At 43.2% G+C, this 20,049-nt stretch overlaps 1 protein-coding gene and 1 long non-coding RNA gene across 2 annotated transcripts in view; both read right to left on the bottom strand.

Annotated features, from left to right (window-relative positions):
• Nucleotides 1-1,460: 1,460 nt before the first annotated feature.
• LOC124720099 lies at nt 1,461-3,678 on the bottom strand. Its single transcript, XR_007006063.1, has 2 exons — nt 1,841-3,678; nt 1,461-1,749 (listed from the first exon to the last, which is right to left on the bottom strand). It is a non-coding gene; the product is annotated as an uncharacterized LOC124720099 (long non-coding RNA).
• A 2,105-nt stretch (nt 3,679-5,783) lies between these two features.
• LOC124720098 (ankyrin-3-like) overlaps nt 5,784-20,049 on the bottom strand; it is a 53,674-nt gene continuing 39,408 nt past the window's right edge. Inside the window, exons 5-6 of the mRNA XM_047245391.1 lie at nt 18,019-18,168; nt 5,784-6,319 (exon numbers count right to left, since the gene is read on the bottom strand). Of these exons, the coding sequence (XP_047101347.1) occupies nt 5,827-6,319; nt 18,019-18,168 (643 nt within the window). The 3' untranslated portion in view covers nt 5,784-5,826. The remainder of the gene's footprint in view (nt 6,320-18,018; nt 18,169-20,049) is intronic.

Below are 20,049 nucleotides of genomic sequence, written 5' to 3'. Positions count from 1 at the left end.
ACTGTGATATTGTGTAATTGTGTAACCGTTTGTGACGAACTGCAAATTTAATTCAAATGAATAACTGTTAAAGAGGCAATATTGACCATGAACCAACTGGGATGGCTGGGCTCCGGCACAGTTTTGCCCAGGTTTTCTGTTTGCCTACGCCCAAATGGGGGAGCCATGAACTTATATAACCCTGGGACTAAATAAAAGAGCCATTCCGTAAAATATACAAGTGTAAAGAACGTTACTGGCACCATTGTGTCAAAGTGTAAAAACTCTTTGCCAAATGCTGCCAGGGGGCAATGTAACGTTCCCTGGCAAACTCACATTATTAAAGAACAAGAGTTTATTTGTACCATATACGCCGCTTTGGGCAAGTTGTATATATCGTAATTATTGAACAAAAATATTACTGAATGTGGTGTAAAAGACATTTGTTATTCTCCTTATATTTTTTGTTGTAATATTTCTCTGTATTTAGGATAGGAATTTTTCTGTATTTATTATGTGATTGTAAAATGTGTCAGTATTTGCGATAGCAGAGATATATATAAAATGTTGTCGGAAGAGAATAATATCGTCAATTTGCAAAGAAATGTTAATAGTCAGCAATACTATTTAAGCACAATGCATTATGTATTCTTTGGTCTTCTCTGTTCAGAAGTCATTGCGGTAGGACACTGTGAAAGAGTTTTTTACGAATGGGTAGACTTCTTTTGTCTCTGTCTGGACTTAGCCGCCATTAGACGATGCGTTACGAATTAATGTGAGTTGTATTGTTGTTTGCTCTAAATATATTAGAGTTTATCAAAAGTGTGAATTATTTATGTAAATTAGCTTGCCCACGTCATCTATAAAATTTCTTTAAGAATTTTTCAGCATTTTTTAGCGGTGTTGCTGGGCTGTGCCGCGACCAACAATAGGCGGCACATTTAAAAAATTATCAAACCCGTAAATCGGGAACAGAAGCATAAAAATCAATAGTGAATTAAGAAATTGTTCTTCTTTTTCAGTGATCCTGTGGCTGATAAAATTTTAATTAATTATACGTTTGTGCATTCGTAGGCGGATAGCTAATGTTAGTTAACATTGAAATTTAAACAGTTTGGTTCTTTCAAAATATCTTAAATGTGTAATGAAGTAGGTTTGATCAGTGATAAATGTCGGCTTGGCAATAATTAAAACATTTTCTGCTAATAGAGGTAATCTTGTGTTCTATGGCTAGAGCCGGGATAAAATTCAGTAAAAATATTTAACAAAAAAAACCCACTGCATCTGGAAAGTGTATGCCAAGGCCGAATGATTTAAAGGACTCAATTCTCAACCTAATATTCTTAACCAGTTCATATGAGTTCACGTAAATATTATTTTTTCTTTAAATGTACGTAATTCTTAAGAAAGTAAAAATTTGTATTACCACACGAAAATAAGAGAGTGGTTCTACAACTAAGTTCGCACGAAAGAAAATTAACTTAAAAGCAAAAGATAAAATTTATTATTCTTCTTTAACGAAATTTCAAATCAATTCCATTCATTTCGACGATTTCGTTAAAGTGGATGCGGAGAAGGAATTAGTTGCCAGCGTTCCAGCTGCCTGTGATGTGATCCGAAAGACACCAGCGATCTTTGTCAGGGTGCGTCAGAATCTTGTTCGCCGATGTTATACTTGGAGTGAGGTTGATGGCCCGCAATTTCAGCACATTTTGTAACACAAAGTATAAATGGCACGTTCATCGTGCCACTGATGGTATTTGCCGTTAACTGTAACAAATATAAATAAAAAAGTACACAGTAATGTGATTTTATTCCTATTATCTCTATAAGATGGTTACTCTGACCCTATGTTTCTTACCTGAAATTCTTTAGTGGAACATATTTTCTGTACTGTTAAATTTTTGCACCCTCTTACGGAAACACCCTGTACAAAAGGCCACCGAATGAAAGCATGCGAGATCGGTTTTGCCACAAGAGCGGCACTCTGGGATTAGTGCATATCCACTTCCCACACAGCTGCCAAAAGATGGGAGCACAGGGAACAGTATGATTAGAGAATATACTGTACGGATGGATAATCAAACAAAAAATGCACAAGAGATACTGCAAAGGGTATAAAAGAAAAGGGAAAAGGAGCGTAAATAAGGTAAAGAAATGACAAAGAAATTCGAGGAAGACATAAAAGGCAATCTGTCTGTACTCACGGAAAATATGTCTAAAACCAAGCAGAGAGCAACAGAAGGGAAGCAGTAGGCAGTAGATGCACAGAGAGATGCTAGGCTAGCGTGTATCCAGGTTATGGGAGACAGAAAAAAAAGCTCTAATAGTCATGTAACGCATGAGACGAGCGACGAATGTGGTTAGCCAAATGACAAATTTTGTTACTATGCTACAAAAACACTAGAAGGCATTGATAAAGGGAAAGAGCGAATAGGCATCACAAATTTCGTGTATGATGATTCACCTGGAGCAGCAGCAGGGAGAAATGAATGAAGTACTGAGGAATCTCTCTCAGATTAACTCACAGCAAAAAGAAGTGGCCAAAGATGTGAAGGAACTACAGGGTTACGTGAAGCTTATGTAATGTCGTTACAAAAGGAAAACTTCAGAATACTAGGACAGCAGGAGAATGTGGAACAAGATGAATGAACAGAAAGTGTGACCATCACACTGGACAACGTCACTGCAGACCGTTGAAACTGCTATGTTTTGCGCCGGCCGGGGTGGCCGAGCGGTTCTAGGCACTTCAGGCGACTGCTACGGTTTGCAGGTTCGGGCATGGATGTGTGTGGTGTCCTTCTGTTAGTTAGGTTTAAGTCTTTCTAAGTTCTAGGGGACTGTTATTGAAGTTAACGAGCGGTATCTTCTGCCTTGTGGCCATTGACGTTCCAGTTACCTGTCCTGGTCGTTGACGTAATTTTAGGCAGTGTTGTTGCTGTCTAGCACAGTGTGTAGTTCGGCGGCTGCGGTGTTATTGGTCGTTGTGGGCGCCAGTATTCTGTGTGTCAAAGTATTGAAATCTTGTGATCGTTTTGCTGGCTGCATGGAGCGGAACTGATCTTGTTTATTGGTCGGTCGGCTGTCTGTCGGCTTCGTTGCCGTCAGATTAAGAAGCTGTTGCACAGGCTGCCTGTCTTACCTAAACGGGCGTTAGCATTACAATTCCAGGCCAACCCTTGGAAACTTCTGAGCGCCGTTCCTTGTGTGTTACATAGTAATTTCCCTCTTTGGGTTTTTAGTTATTTGGTTAAATATGTGGCCTTCAGCCGAGTATCAATATCTCTCAATTAATGTTCTTGTCTTGCCCTTAAGGCATGAGTTTGTTATTTTTTTATATGTGGCCTTTATTCCAATTTTACGCGAGATGTTTTAAGGTACGGCTTTCTGCCTAAAAGGCATTAAGCCGTTAAACATACTTTGTCGGTATGTGGCCTTCAGCCGAGTATTACTATCTCTTAAATTAAATTTCTTGTCTTGCCCTTAAGGCATGAGATTTTTATTCTTTACAGGGCCCTTCAACCAACTTTCATATGAAATGTTTTAAGATACGGCCTTCTACCTTCTAAAATAGGAACTTTTCTTTCTAGGGACTAAGCCGTTAAATTACACTCCTGGAAATGGAAAAAAGAACACATTGACACCGGTGTGTCAGACCCACCATACTTGCTCCGGACACTGCGAGACGGCTGTACAAGCAATGATCACACGCACGGCACAGCGGACACACCAGGAACCGCGGTGTTGGCCGTCGAATGGCGCTAGCTGCGCAGCATTTGTGCACCGCCGCCGTCAGTGTCAGCCAGTTTGCCGTGGCATACGGAGCTCCATCGCAGTCTTTAACACTGGTAGCATGCCGCGACAGCGTGGACGTGAACCGTATGTGCAGTTGACGGACTTTGAGCGAGGGCATATTGTGGGCATGCGGGAGGCTGGGTGGACGTACCGCCGAATTGCTCAACACGTGGGGCGTGAGGTCTCCACAGTACATCGATGTTGTCGCCAGTGGTCGGCGGAAGGTGCACGTGCCCGTCGACCTGGGACCGGACCGCAGCGACGCACGGATGCACGCCAAGACCGTAGGATCCTACGCAGTGCCGTAGGGGACCGCCCCGCCACTTCCCAGCAAATTAGGGACACTGTTGCTCCTGGGGTATCGGCGAGGACCATTCGCAACCGTCTCCATGAAGCTGGGCTACGGTCCCGCACACCGTTAGGCCGTCTTCCGCTCACGCCCCAACATCGTGCAGCCCGCCTCCAGTGGTGTCGCGACAGGCGTGAATGGAGGGACGAATGGAGACGTGTCGTCTTCAGCGATGAGAGTCGCTTCTGCTTTGGTGCCAATGATGGTCGTATGCGTGTTTGGCGCCGTGCAGGTGAGCGCCACAATCAGGACTGCATACGACCGAGGCACACAGGGCCAACACCTGGCATCATGGTGTGGGGAGCGATCTCCTACACTGGCCGTACACCACTGGTGATCGTCGAGGGGACACTGAATAGTGCACGGTACATCCAAACCGTCATCGAACCCATCGTTCTACCATTCCTAGACCGGCAAGGGAACTTGCTGTTCCAACAGGACAATGCACGTCCGCATGTATCCCGTGCCACCCAACGTGCTCTAGAAGGTGTAAGTCAACTACCCTGGCCAGCAAGATCTCCGGATCTGTCCCCCATTGAGCATGTTTGGGAGTGGATGAAGCGTCGTCTCACGCGGTCTGCACGTCCAGCACGAACGCTGGTCCAACTGAGGCGCCAGGTGGAAATGGCATGGCAAGCCGTTCCACAGGACTACATCCAGCATCTCTACGATCGTCTCCATGGGAGAATAGCAGCCTGCATTGCTGCGAAAAGTGGATATACACAGTACTAGTGCCGACATTGTGCATGCTCTGTTGCCTGTGTCTATGTGCCTGTGGTTCTGTCAGTGTGATCATGTGATGTATCTGACCCCAGGAATGTGTCAATAAAGTTTCCCCTTCCTGGGACAATGAATTCACGGTGTTCTTATTTCAATTTCCGGGAGTGTATTTGCAGATGTGCAGCCTTCAGCCGAGTTTTAATGTCTCGTAAATTAATGCTCTTGTCTTGCCCTTAAGGCATAAGATTGTTATGCTTTTGTTTTCAGATAAGGCCTTCTGCTTTTTGATTTAAACTCTTCTTATTTCTTAATATGCAGCCTCGAGCCAAGGTCAATTAAAATTAAATTGCTAAGTCCTTCAGCCTGTTTGGATTGAAGATTTCGAAAATATTCTTGGGTGGAAGCTCCAGAAGAAGCTTGTATTTCAATTTCTTACTTAGGTCTTGTGTCTTGGATTTTGAGTATGGCCATCAGCCGATCTAAGGTTAATCAAAGGAGGTCGATTAAAGTTTTGAGTGGTTTGCATCCTTGTTGTAATATTGTGTGTGTTGATGAGTAAAGTTTGTATTTTGAGTGAAACTGACAGCAACTTATTATGGCCCCTTTCCACAACCTAATCTGCTCTGTCCTGTTAGCCCAGGCATTTCAAAAACTTCTATTAATTTTCTCATTTTATAGAAGTTCCACATAGCACCAAAAATGCACCTAAAAAGCATTTTCCACTAATAAAATACTGTAGAAACCTGGTGTTTATAAGTAATCGAGAATTATTTAATTTCTTTTGAATTTTCAGCAAAAGGAGTGCCCCACCTTTTACCTGTAGTAGTCTAGAAGCATTCTTGTTGTAATGGTACTGGGGTCGTTGTATGTACTATGTAAATATGGGTGCAAAGCAAGACTGCAGGATTTTCTTAATTCTTTATCTTAAAAGTAGCAGAGGTCGCATAGAAAGCTTTATTCATTTTACTCCAGATTCGTTTGCATTACACTGAACTTGATCCTAGGATGTATGTGAGCCGCTGGTGGTTGATCCGCTCGGCTAGGGCCAGCGGCGTGTCCCCATCGTCATTCCTGACTTCCCTGTCGGCCCCTGCCTCCAGTAGCGCAGTCGCCGCATCTGCGTGTCCACGCCGTGCCGCATAGTGCAGTGGTGTGATCCCACTTTGATCCCTGGCGTTGGGGTCGGCAGAGGATGCTGCCAGCAGCCGCACCACAGCCGCATTGCCTATCCATGCAGCCATGTGCAGAGGTGTGTTCTGCCAGCGGTCCCTGGCGTTGACATCTGCTCCATCCTCCAGCAGACGCCTCACCACCTCCACGTGTCCCCTCCTTGCTGCCCAGTGCAGTGCTGTCCACTTGTCGTCGTCCTTCGCCTCTACGTCCGCCCCCATCGCCACCAAAGTTCGCACCTTGCTCACTGACCCCTCCTTAGCTGCCACGATCAGCATCTTGCCCTTCTCTTCTCCGGAAAGATCCCTACAACAAAAGAAAGATACTTACAAATTTCTCTCAACACACATATCTGAGGACGAAGCACTATCGCAGAACTGTGATGAGTTCCAACAACTCATCTCTCCAAGAAGTTTACCACAATAGACTGGTGTCCAAAGTTAAAACAACAAACTGCGATTTCCGCATCGTGTGTCTCATTCCAATGTATTCATACCAACTGTCAGCAGATGCCTGAACCATGGTGTTCTGCATGGTAGCTGGCATTCCAGTCAATGAACAACTACAACGATGAAGTCAGTGAAACTACAAAATGGGGTAGTGTTTGCTGGGTAGTCCCACATCCACAATGTAGACACAGTCACAGACGGTGGAGTATGGTACAGAGAAGACGCCTACCAGGCTCCCTGCGCTCTGTTGTTTCTCAGATGTGGGGATAGTTTGTAGAGACAGAAACTGTATCTCAAAGGCGGGGGCAGGACCCAGCACGTGTGATACCAGAAAGAAAGAACCGCTATCTGGCTAAAAGGGCATCACAGCACCGCCTTGCAACTGCATGGCAACTGCCATATAACCTCGCAGCATGCACTGGGTGTGTTGAATCGAGGTAGACGTTATACAGAAGGCATTAGCAGAGTGGCCTTTATTGTCAGAGACCTGTTGTATATGTACCTCTGACACATCTTCACAGAAATAAATGTTAAAGTCGTCAACATGCCACCTAGATGGCCGAGCAAATAGTCCACGTCCTTTTCACAGGTGAGTTCCAATATAGTCTGTAGAGTGATTCTCGACGGATTTGCATATGGAGGGAATGCGGAACACGATTTCGGAAACCAAACAGCTTTGTAAAAGACTGATATTGAGGATTACCCCTGATGTTGACTACTCGAACACCTCTTCATGATGTTGTACGGGTGAATCGGCTAGGTTTAACTCCTGTCAGGTATCGCGACGAGATCTTGGGACCTCATATGCGGTTTTTGCGAGGTGCTCTGCCGTAGACTTCGTATTGGTGGACGATAATGCTAAGCCTCATAGAGATCAGGTGATTGACGTTTTCTTGGGAATAGGAGATATTGCACGTATGGGGTGGTTCGCTCGATCTCCCAATTTGAATCCCATAGAGCATGCCGGGGACACACTAGGGAGATGGGTTGCATCACATAAGCTTCCACCAACAATTCTATAAGAAACTTCCCGGCAGATTAAAACTGTGTGCCGGACCGAGACTCGAACTCGGGACCTTTGCCTTTCGCGGGCAAGTGCTCTACCAGGCAAAGGTCCCAAGTTCGAGTTTCGGTCCGGCACACGGTTTTAATCTGCCAGGAAGTATCATATCAGCGTACACTCTGCTGCAGAGTGAAAATCTCATTCTGGGAATTCTATAAGACTTGCGAGTAGCTCTGCAATAAGAATAGTGTAATTGCCTCCACATGAGATCGATGACATCATTCACAGCTTTCCCTGTCACTGCCAGGCTTGTATGAGTCAGAGGTGGTCACACCCGATGCTGAAAACATTAACCAGTTGTCGAATTTTGTGTGCAAATCGGTTAAGTTTAAAAAAAAAGATGAACATTTTTATCTACCTTTGTGCATTTTGTAGCTGTTCATGTTTTTATATTTTACATCGTTTCTATTTTACTATCACCTGTTTCTACTATTTTATGGCAAAATATACGCAACCTTGTAAAATTTCCATTTGTTGCTTTAATTTTGGACACCGGGGTACATCAAATTTCACGCGCTTTTTATACCATTCAAATTACTAGCCGAGCTGCGTGTTGGCTTCGTAAACATACTAAAGACCTAGTGATTGGGCCGGAACGTCGGTTTTAGTTTATTATTGTTGTTAGTTTTTAGCAATGACGCGGCATAATACCCAGAAGAATTTTAATCACTATGACACCGGCCGCGGAATCCTACGTTCTTATGACACTAAAGACCTGACAACATTTAGGTATATTGCTGTTGTTGTTGTGGTCTTCTGTCCAGAGACAGCTCTGATGCTGTTCTCCATACTACTCTAGCCTGTGCAAGCTTCTTCAACGACAAGTAACTTCTGCAACCGACATCCTTCTGAATTTGCCTTGTGTATTCATCTTTTGGTCTCCCTCTACGACATTTATCCTCCACGCTGCCCTCCAGTACTAAGTTGGTAATCCCTTGATGCCTCTGAACATGCCCTACCAACCGATCCCATCTTGTAGTCAAGTAGTACCACAAATTCTTCTTCTCTCCAATTCTGTCCAGTACCTCTTCATTAGTTACCTGATCTACCCATCTAATCTTCAGCATTCTTCTGTAGCACTGCATTTCTCTTCTATTCCCTTCTTGTTTACATCGTTTCTTGTCCATCTTTCACTTCTATAGAGGGCTACACTCGATAGAAAAACTTTCAGAAAAGTTTCTCTTCTTCTGAAACACTTCCCCTGCCATTGCCAGTATACATTTTATATCCTCTCTCCTTCGACCAAGATCAGTTATTTTGCTTCCCAAATAGCTTTACTCGTTTACTACTTTAAGTGTCTCATTTCCTAATTTAATTCCCTCGGCATCAGCCGATTTGACTGCATTCCTTTATCCTCGTTTCGCTTTTGCTAATGTTCATCTTCTATCCTCCTCTCAAGACACTATCCATTCCATTCAACTGCTCTTCCAGGCCCTTTGCTGTCTGTGACGGAATTACAATGTCATTGGCAAACGTCAAAGTTTTTGTTTCTTCTCCATGGCTTCTAATTCCTAATGTAAATTTTTCTCTTGTTTCCTTTACAGCTTGCTCAACATACAGATCGAATAACATCAGGGATAGGCTGCGAGGTACGCTACACTCTCAGCTCAAAAGTATCTAGATACCTCTATCTAATGTGTGTCTGGCCAACAAGTGTAATTAGAGGCCGATCCGCTAGTATAAAAGGAGGCAGAGAGACTTGTGTCGTCAGTACAGAACCAGAAATAGCAGAATGGGTCCATCACGGGGGTTAGGGACTTTGAATGTGCACTAGACACTGGATGTCACCTGAGTAACAAATGTACCAGGAATGTTTCGACCCTTACACAGTAGCTCTAGGCGACTTTTGGAGACGCTTTTGTGAAGTGGAAATGCAGAGCAACAACCATAGCAAAAGGTAGAAGAGGCATGTACTGATGGACAGGGACCATGAAGCTTTATGGAGGGTCGCTGTAAAAAATCGCATCAAGCACTGCAGCCAGCACAACGACTGTGCATAGGGAGGTAAAAAGAATGTTGTAAAATGGTCGAGCACCCCCCCCCCCCCCCCCAATGAGGCACACATTTCTGCAGTCAGTGCTACGCAACACTAAAATTGGTGAAATGCGTGACGCCACTGGGCAATGGATGAATGGAAACGAATGGTCTGCACAGATGAACCACCTGTGGCAATCCGATAGAAGGCTCTGTTTTTGGCTGATAACTGTTACCTGCCATATTGTGTAACGTCAGAAGTGAAGGAGAGAGGAGATGGCGTTAAATTATCGGCATATTTCCATGGTTATGGTATCATTCCCCTATTGAGCTTAAGAGAACACTAAATTCGACAGCATTGCAAGCACGTTTCCCAGCTTCGTGTACTGCACACTGTAGATCAACATTGTTTGCGTTAGCAAGACAGTGCTTCTTATCATAAATCATTACCTGTCAGGCAACAATTTTTGGACAACAGCTTTATATGAATGTACTGTCCGTCCAGAATTCCGAGCTAAATCCAATGCAATTGCTCTGGGATGAGTTAGAAGCTGGCTTCGCTGGAGACTGAAGCGCCAACGTTGAAGAATATTGGGTTCTCATTTCTCCATATAATTTCACACCCATTACTCAAAGTTCCCTCAGCAGAATAAAAGCCTTGATAGAGATGAAACTTTAACACACCCTTTATTAATTTTCTTTAATACGTGTCCATATACCGTCGATGAAACTGAATGTCTACTGAGAAACGGGCCATGTTATTTACATGTGACATAAACACCTACATTTTGATACTACGAACTGCGTGTTGCATGCTCAGGAATAATATGTAGCACTTCCTTTATGAAGTAAAGACAATTAAGTACAGATACATTCTATTAATCTGTCAAATGAGATTATTTTAGCCAGTAGTTTTCTACTCGGTTTGATGTGGCCTGCCACGAATTCCTCTCTTGCACCAACCTTCATCTGAAAGTAGCACTTACACCCTACACACTCAATTAATTGTTGGATGTATTTCAATCTCTGTCTTTCCCTTCAGTCTTTACGCTATACATCTCCTTCGTCTTGCCAGTGATTCCGTATGTCGCTGATTCTGGAGAGTACTCCCTCATTCCATATCTGACAAGTCCACCTAATTTTCAACACTTTTCTCTATCACCACATTTCACACGCTCCTAGTCTCCTCAGTTCCGGTTTTTTGCCACTGTCCACCGTTCAATATCATACGAAGTAGTAATCCAAACATAAATGTTTCATAGCAGCGGAATTATGTTGGCTAGTTGTACCCATATTGCCTTTGCTACTACGCTTCTCATGCCCTTCTGGCTTTGTATATCAAGGGTTATTTTGGTTCCAGAATTTCTTAATATCGGCTACTTCGTGACCACCAATTTAAGTGTTAAGTTTTCTGACATCTACTATTTCTCAGTAGAATTTTCTTTTAGTGATTCATTCTCAATTCACATTCCTTGCTCACCCGACTCTCCATTCAATCAGCAGATCCTGTAACTATTCACTTTCGCTGAGGATAGCAATGTCATCAACCAAATTTTTCATTGGCATCCTTTCACCGCGAATTTTAATTCCACCCTAGAACTTTTATTATATTTCCATCACAGCTTCTTGAATGTGTAGATGGAATAGCAGGGGCAAAAGACTGCTCCTGTCTTACACACTTAATCTGAGCACTTTGTTCTTTATCTTCCAGTCTTACTGTTCCCTCTTGGTTCTTGTACATGTTGTAACCTACCCGTCCTTCCCTGTAACTTAATCATATTTATATAAGACTTTCGAAGATCTTGCAGAGTTATATAATGTCGAACACTTTTTCTAGGTCAAAAAACTTTTTAGTTGCTTCCATTATAACGTACAACTTTCGAACACCGTGTCTGGTGCCTTTACTTCTTCTAAAGTCAAACTGACCGTCATTTGACAGTTTCTCAATTTTCTTTTCACTTTTTCCGTATATCATTCTCGTCGGCAGCTTGGATGCATGAGTAAGAAAGGTGATTGCGCACTAGTCCTCACACTTATCTGCCCTTGCTATCTTGGGAAATATGTGGATGATATTTTTGTAAAAGAGTGATGGTATGTCGCCAACTCACAGATTCTACTCTCCAACTTGAATTGTCGTTTGGTTTCCACTTTACCCAATGAACCTAGTAGTCCTGATGAAGCGCTAGGTACCCTGTCAGTTTTATTTGTTGTCAAATCATCCAGAGGTCTTTAAACTACTGGCTCTAATAGTAGATCCTGTATATCTTCCCTGTCGACACAGATTCCTTCCTCTATCAAATCATCGAACAAGGTCCCTATTCGTAGAGGCTCTCAGTGTAATCTTTCCACCTATGTGCTCTGTCTGCTGAGGCTGGCAGTGGAATTCCCATGGTGTTTGTAATTTAGATTTTTCTATATTATTTGTCAGTCCTGCAAAAGACTGTTTCTTTTTAGTTTTTTCACAATTTTTCTGCAGTTGTTTCACCTAGTCTACGTGGCACGTCCCACATATGTCATTTCTAAATGGCCTACACTGAGGTGACAAGCCATTCAATAGTGGTGTGCACATATACAGACAGCGGCAGTGTCACACACACAAGGTACAAAAGTGCAGTGCATTGGCAGAGCTGTCATATGAACTCAGGTGATTCGTGTGAACGGGTTTCCGTCGTGATTATGGCCACACAGTGGGGATTAACTTTCAACACCAAATAGTAGTTGGAGGTAGATGCATAGGACATCCCATATCGGAAATCGTTAGGGAATTCAATATTCCAGGATACACAATGCCAAGGGTGTCCCAAGAATACTAAATATCAGGCATTATCTCTCATCACAGTGAATGCTGTGGCTAACAGCCTTCATACAACGACCAAAAGCAGCGGCTTGTGCATGTAGTGGTCGGTGCTAAGAGACAAGCAATACTTTGTGAAATAACCGCAGAAATCAATGCAGAATATACGACGAACGTATCCACAAGGACAATGCGCCAAATTTGCCGTTAAGTGCTGTGGCAACAGATGACCAATGCGAGTGACTTCACTACCAGTATGTTACCACCAGCAATTCCTTTCCTGGTCTCGTGACCATAATGGTTGAAGGCTAGACGACTGGAAAAGCGTGGCCTGGTCAGATAAGCCTCGGATTCAGTTGGTGAGAGCTGATTGTAATGTTCAAGTGTGGCGTAGAACCCACGAAGCATTGGACTCAACTTGCCAAAAAGGGCCTGTGCAAAATGGTGTTGGCTCTGTAATGGCATGCTATGTGCTTACGTGGAATGGGCTGGGACCTCTCGTCCAACTGAACGAATCATTGACTGGAAATGGTTAAGGTTACCTACTTGGAGACCATTTTCAGCCATTTGTTGACTCAATTTTCTCAATCAGCGATTTAATGTCCGTGGGCAACAACTGTCCACGATTGATTTGAGGAACATTGTGGACAACTGGTGTAAATGATTTGGCCACCCGGATTGCGCATCATGAATCCCACCGATGATTTATTGGACATAATAGAGAGGTCAGTTCTTGTACAAAATCTTGCAGCAGGAACACTTTCGTAGTTGTGGATGGCTATAGAGGCAGCCTGGCAATGTATTTTTACAGGGGACTTCCAACGACTTCTTGGGTCCCCACCACCTCGAGTTGTTGTTCTAGGTTGCGCACAAGGAGGCCTGACATGACATTAGGAGGTATCCCACGACTCTTGCCACCTCAGTGAACGTAGCTTTATTCCTGTCTTTCTCTGAACATTTACATGCTTTCTTATTTTGTTGATCAGTTGCAGTCTTTCTACAGTTACTCAAGGTTTCTTCGAAGTTAGCTTCCTTTTATCTGTGTTTATCTGTCCACCACCTATGATTTTACGTTCTAGAGATGTCCACTCCTCTTCAATTAAATAGCCTACTGTGATATTCCTTACCGCCGTTTACACATCGTTCATTAACTTCAAGCACATCTCATCATTTTTCATTACTGCATGATGCTACATCCTTCTATGCTGATTCTTCTGGACGATTCTGCTAAACGTCACTCTACTCTTCATAATTATTAAATCTTTGTGTACATCTGGGTACACCTTACGTTCCAATATCTGATGTCGCAATCTCTGTCTGACCATGAAGTAATCCAGCTCGAATCCTTCAGTGTCCCTGTGTATTTTCCAAGCATATTTTTCCTCACATGATTCCTGAACAGAGTATTCGTTATTACCATTTCAATTTGACTGCATAATTCAACTAGACGTTTACCTCTCTCATCGCTGTGCCAAACCCATAATCCCCATGACAATTTCTTCTTTTCTTTCCTCTACAATCGCATTTCAATTCCATGCTTCCTCTCTTTTCTCCTTTTCATGTGTCGTTGCCATCTGTACCTGAACTACTGTTGTCGGTGTTCGTTTGATGTCGAATCGCCGGCCGGTGTGGCCGAGGGGTTCTAGGTGCTTCAGTCTGGAACCGCGCGACCGCCACGTTCGCAGGTTCGAATCCTGCCTCGGGCATGGATGTGTGTGATGTCCTTAGGTTAGTTAGGTTTAAGTAGTTCTAAGTTCTAGGGGACTGATATCTCAGATGTTAAGTCCCATAGTGCTCAGAGCCATTTGAACCATTTTTGATATCGAATCTGGTGAGAAAAACTCTGTCATTGAGCAGTTCACAGTAGCCCACACACTCCCCTGCTTTCCTATTTATAACGAATTCCATTATACAATTTGCTGTTGATATTACCCCAATGTATCTTATGACAAATCCTTTGCTTTCTTCTATTTCACATCAATGACCCCACTGTATCTACACTGGGTCTTTGCAGTTCCGTTTTTAGACTCCCTAGCTTTCCAACTACAACCAAACTTAGGAATTCAAAGCTCCAAGTCATAGAATGTTATCTCTCTGTAACTTATTCTACGGTCACTTCCACCTTGACAGTCCATTCCCAGGGATCCAAAAAGGTAAATTGTCCAGAATATTTTCGCAATGCAGATGGCGTCACGACAAGGTTCTTCTGGAGGTTTCACCCTAAAATATTTTCTAAATCCTCAACCGAAAGAGGCTGAAGGTCTTAGCAATTTAATTTAACTGGAACTTGGCTGGAGGCTGCATGTAAAACAATAAGGAGAGTTACCATCAAAAGGCAGAAGTAGCTATCTTAAAATATTTCATGTAAAAGGGCAAGACAACAACATTAATTTAAGAGATATTGAAACTTGGCTGAAGGAAGCACATCAGTAAATAATGTAATGGCTTAAGCCCTAGAAAGAAGAGTTTGAATTTTAAAAGGCAGAAAGCCTTATCTTAAAAATTTTCATACAAAATTAGGCTGAAGGGCCCTATACAAAAATAAAAATCCCATGCCTTAAGGACAAGGTAAAAACATTAATTTTAGGTGATATTGATACTTGGCTGAAGGCCACATATCAAACAAATTGTTCAACGGCTAAAGGCCTAGAAAAGAGTTTAAATTTAAAAGGCACAAAGCTTTATCTTAAAACATTTCATGCAAAAGGGCAAAACGAGGAAATTAATTTAAGAAATATTAAAACTCAGCTGAAGACCTCACATCAATAAAATAACTAAAACCCAAACAGGGAAATTACTATGTAGCACACAAGGAACGGCCCTCAGAAGTTTCCAACGGTTAGCCTGGGATCGTAACACTAATGCCCGTTTAGGCGAGAAAGGCAGCCTGACCAACAGTCTCTGAATCGGAAGGCAACCCAACCGACAGACAGCCGAAGAAGCAAGCACCTAATTTCGGTCACCGGACCAAAAACATTACAACCAAATTGCCAGCGAGGCGAAGAGACCATTAACACTCGTCTTCAAATATTGTTGTGTTAATAGGCCCAGGCGCAATAACTACTGACAGATATGAACATCGCAACGGCTTTGGAACTACACGTCGTGGGGGACAGCATCAACTCAGTAAGAAAACATTCACTCGCTGCTGTCTTAGCCGATCAACTGGCTACTGCAGTAAGCAGACAGCATTACAGAACTTCTACATCTACATCGATACTCTGCAAATCATATGTAAGTGCCTGGCTGAGGGTTCATCGAACCACCTTCGCAATTCATTATTCCAATCTCGCATAGCACGTGGGAAGAATGAACACCTATATCTTTCCGTATGAGCTCTGATTTCCCTTGTTTTATCTTGGTGATCGTTCCGCCCTATGTAGGTCGGTGTCAACAAAATATTTTCGCATCGGAGGAGAATGTTGGTGATTGGAATTTCGTGAGAAGATTCCGTCGCAATGAAAAACGCCTTTCTTTTAATGATCTCCAGCCCAAGTCGTGTATAATTTCTGTGACACTCTCTCCCATATTTCGAGACAATACAAAACGTGCTGTCTTTCCTTGAACTTTTTCAGTGTACTCCGTCAGTCCTATCTGGTAAGGATCCCACACCGTGCAGCAGTATTCTAAAAGCAGACGGACAAGAGTGGTGTAGGCAGTCGCCTTAGTAGGTCTGTTACATCATGTAAGTGTCCTGCCAATAAAACGCAGTCTTTCGTTATCCTTCCCCACAACATTTTATATGTGTTCCTTCCGATTTAAGTTGTTCTTTACTGTAATACGTAGGTATTTAGTTGAATTTACAGCTTTTAGATTAGACTCATTTATCGTGTAACGGAAGTTTAACGAGTTTCTTTTAGCACTCGTGTGGATGACTGCCACTTTTCGCACAATTCAGATATCTTTTCTAAATCGTTTTGCAGTTTGTTTTGATCTTCTGATGACTTTATTAATCCATAAACGACAGCGTCATCTGCAAACAACCGAAGGCGGCTGCTCAGATTGTCTCTAAAATCTTTTATATAGATAAGGAATAGCAAAGGGCCTATAACACTACCTAGGGTAACGCATTGCTCAGTCGAACTGACACAGGGTACACAGTGTTGCACGAAACACTGCCACAAGAAACTGGAACACTCGTGAAACGAATGACTGATGAACAACTAGGACATATCACAGGAGGACACACACACAAAATCGAAGGACAGTCGGTGACGAAACACGTCGTCTGACCACACGACCGACCAGCATCCAACCAAGGTCATTGGCACTCAAACCACGTGTATCAGCAATGGTCGGGCGAGTCTTGCCTATCCGGAGCTCACTGCAGCTCCAAACCGACTGAACCCGATGTCTGTCGGGAAGTGGGAGACACGGCGATCCTGGCACGATGGCTCTGACCTAATCATGCAGAGGAACTCTTGCCCATTGGCCAAGACGTTCCGCACAAGAAGGAACCAAACCACATCCAGCAAGATGAGCCAGTGATGAGGCCCAGAAGCGGTGAAAAAGACCAAATATATGTCGGCCGATGAGACGACCAGCAGTCGTCCCGCTCCAATCTCTGTCCGTCAAACAGTTCATCCTCTGTCACGAGCGGTCTGCGAGTACTTGCTGTCCGCGACTCACCTGCTCTCCGTGCCCGACTTCACTGCTGCTGCATCCCGACTGCACTGCTGGTGCGTCCCCAATTCAGCCGACTTTCTTCGGATGGACGACGTTCCAGAGACATTGGCTCGGTCCCAGCCATGCAGAGGGAACACAGCCGACATCTCTGCACAGGAAGGAACCGAAAGAAAATACACCTCGTCGATGAGGCGACGGACCGAACGCCCAACCAACGGTCGACCTCGCTGGTACTAGCTGTGCGGACCTCCCTGAGGCTCAGTATCTGACTGCACCTACGTTTCGACTGCACTTCTGCCGCGTTCCAACTCCAACCGCTCCAGGTCCGATCACCCTCACTGACTACCAGACACACGACGACACGGAAATACTGTCGGTCGCTCCAGAGATGGTACGACAGTGCACGTATCGAAAGACCTGCTGCTGCCACTCACGGACAAGTAACGTAGGAAGGTAGTGACGCTAGTAAGTAGAATAAGTAAACTAGGCGGGGGTATTGTAATAGAAGATGACATGGAATAAATGTCATGAAACACGAGCCATACACGGCTCAGGCGTTCCCACAGACCCTGTGAGAGAATATCTCGTTACAGTGTAGGGAGAGTAATCCTGGAGATGCAAGACAATGCAAGTTTCAGAAAGTCCTGGTCGTGTGGTGATGCATCCTAACAGTGAAGGTGATTGCTAGTCATAAGCAACAATCAAGATCCAGCCCCTACAGAATTAATTCATAAGATAGGGAACCTTCCCTGAAAACAGAAACTGCCTCCAACACACCAACACATTTGCTATCTTTGGGGATGTATTCAGTATTATCGCATCTTACAACAAGTAATTTCATTCAGCTGCTCAGTTGTGTTAGGAATTGAAAATACGACAAGTTGCAAACCTGTAGAAGAGTGCAGAGAATCCCTTGCATCCTTGCCTCGTCGAACGTCACAGTTTATAAAAGCAGTAACTTTAAACGAGAACTATAACTTCTGCTTTGTCAAAAACAGGAATCAGCGACATTCCATTTCTTTACTTTAACACTAGGCTATCTCCCCAACATGTCGCGCTGTAGTTGTGGACAGTCTGCACAAGAAGTGACGGAACTCACCGCAGCAGAGAGACGGCGGTGTCATCAGGCTGTGGAGTGGCCTGGGGAGTGGTGGCGGGCACAGCTGTGGCTGGGCTCCGGCCGTCGTCGCTGTGGCCACTGTGCGGCTGCGAGGAGGGGCCGGTCCTGCTCTCTCCAGCGCTTGGCGTGCTGCACAGAAGGAACACTGCTTCGAGTCCACAGTGGTCAGATTACCATACACGGTACTGCTGAGGTACTGTCCACACACAGATAATGGAAAACACACTCGCAACTACAGTAGCGAGCCCACTAAGATGAATCACTCAGAATGCAGATAATCAGTTTACACACTGCTTCTCCTAATTTTCTCATACCTGTAGCCTAGAATATTACACAGTATTTGGTACAAAATAAACCATAAATATAAGGCTCGTACGAAGCTCAACAATTGTTTTTATGACCGCTATGTGTTGACATAGTTTCAAAGCACAACAGCATAAATCACAAAGGAACTGGAATGACAGTTCCCCTTCAATGCACTTAATGTGTTGCTGCCGTCATGAGATGGTGTTTGTAGCTCGTGTGTTAAGGGGGGTTGAACGTCAAATGGGCAGACGTGGAGCAGGTGAGGCACCACAGGACACTTCAATTTTCACTGTCTATACTTTTACAAATAAATTCGTGTAGATGTGTCAGCACGAGCAAGAAGTTCCAGATTCACACTCCTAACAGTGGAAGTTCAAAAACATAACAAAATAATTTTTTTTTTACATGTGACATTTCATAATTTTTTTCACTTACTGTTGGCTGCATTTATTGCTATAGGTACACTTCCCTTCATAAGCATGAGAGATTCTTCGATGAATTTCGCACGCCATACAAACCAGTTATAGGTGTATGAAACTAAAAAAATTATTTAATTCATGAAAAAATTAATTAGGTGTTTCATTTTGAACTTCGTCTTTAGAAACAATTCAAATTTTGTAGTTAAATATTTCAATTATTACCATAATTTTTAATTGATTTGAAAAACTCTAGAATTTTGCCCTAAAGAATTTGTGTTTAATAAACATACCAGGTTAGAAAGTAATAGGATATTTATTTTGGATGTTATATGTACCCAAGTACAGAAATCTTTGTTTTGCAGAATATGGCAGTTAACGTTTCTCCTTGTATTTGTTATTCATTTACAGCTGCCCCCTTCCATAAGAAGGTCCTTTTCAATTTTCCAAAACCAGCTTTCTTTCTTTTCACATTTCTGTGATACACTCTTCTCTCATCCCCAAAAATAATTTATTTGTTTCACTACACTCTCTCTCTGTCCATTGCATAGAAAGCTTTCATGGAGTTCCCTCCTGGCTTCATTCTCAATTTCTCTAAAACGTATTTCCTGCTTTTCGCACCATCATTAGAACACGAAATTGGATCATAAACACCAATAGCATTTATTCCCGCAAAATATGGTTTTTATGACTCTTTCCTATACACATTGTTTAAAGTTTTGATTTGGGTTTTGAGTACCACCAAGAAGACATTTCTTCAATAAGTTTTCATTTGCAAGTCTCTGAACATAGGTTTGATGGCTTCCATTACAGCAGTTGGTAGATAATTCCTGTGATGATATTCTTCACTACCAGCACTAAGAGATTGCTGTCCTGAGCCACTGGTGTCATATTTGTTGCAGCACCCTTCACTGTGTATATGTTGCCCTGGTGACGTTGTTTAAGGTTGAAGCAACGAATTCTAGGCATCTTGTGCGATAATATGCCACAAACGAACACAAAACATTCTGTGTGAATTTGACCCGATTTTTCAACCACGGAAATAATGTTACATACTGTCTCAACCTGTGAAGAATCATTTCATTTCGTTAGCCATTGTGGATACTTTGGTTCTTGTTGAGGCATTGTATACTTAAAGATAGACTCTACATCATAGTCTTAGATGGAGGTTATCTTTCCAGTCTTACATGCTTCACTGTCTACAGACTCTACCCTTCTCTTCTGCTGCTGATAAACCCCATAAATTTATGTTCATGTATGTTACTCGTATAGCAATGCACCATCAACC

This window comes from Schistocerca piceifrons, chromosome 11, assembly GCF_021461385.2.
Source record: "Schistocerca piceifrons isolate TAMUIC-IGC-003096 chromosome 11, iqSchPice1.1, whole genome shotgun sequence".
Taxonomy (NCBI): domain Eukaryota; kingdom Metazoa; phylum Arthropoda; class Insecta; order Orthoptera; family Acrididae; genus Schistocerca; species Schistocerca piceifrons.
Note: the sequence above shows the minus strand (reverse complement) of the source record. Positions and strands in the feature narration are given on the sequence as shown.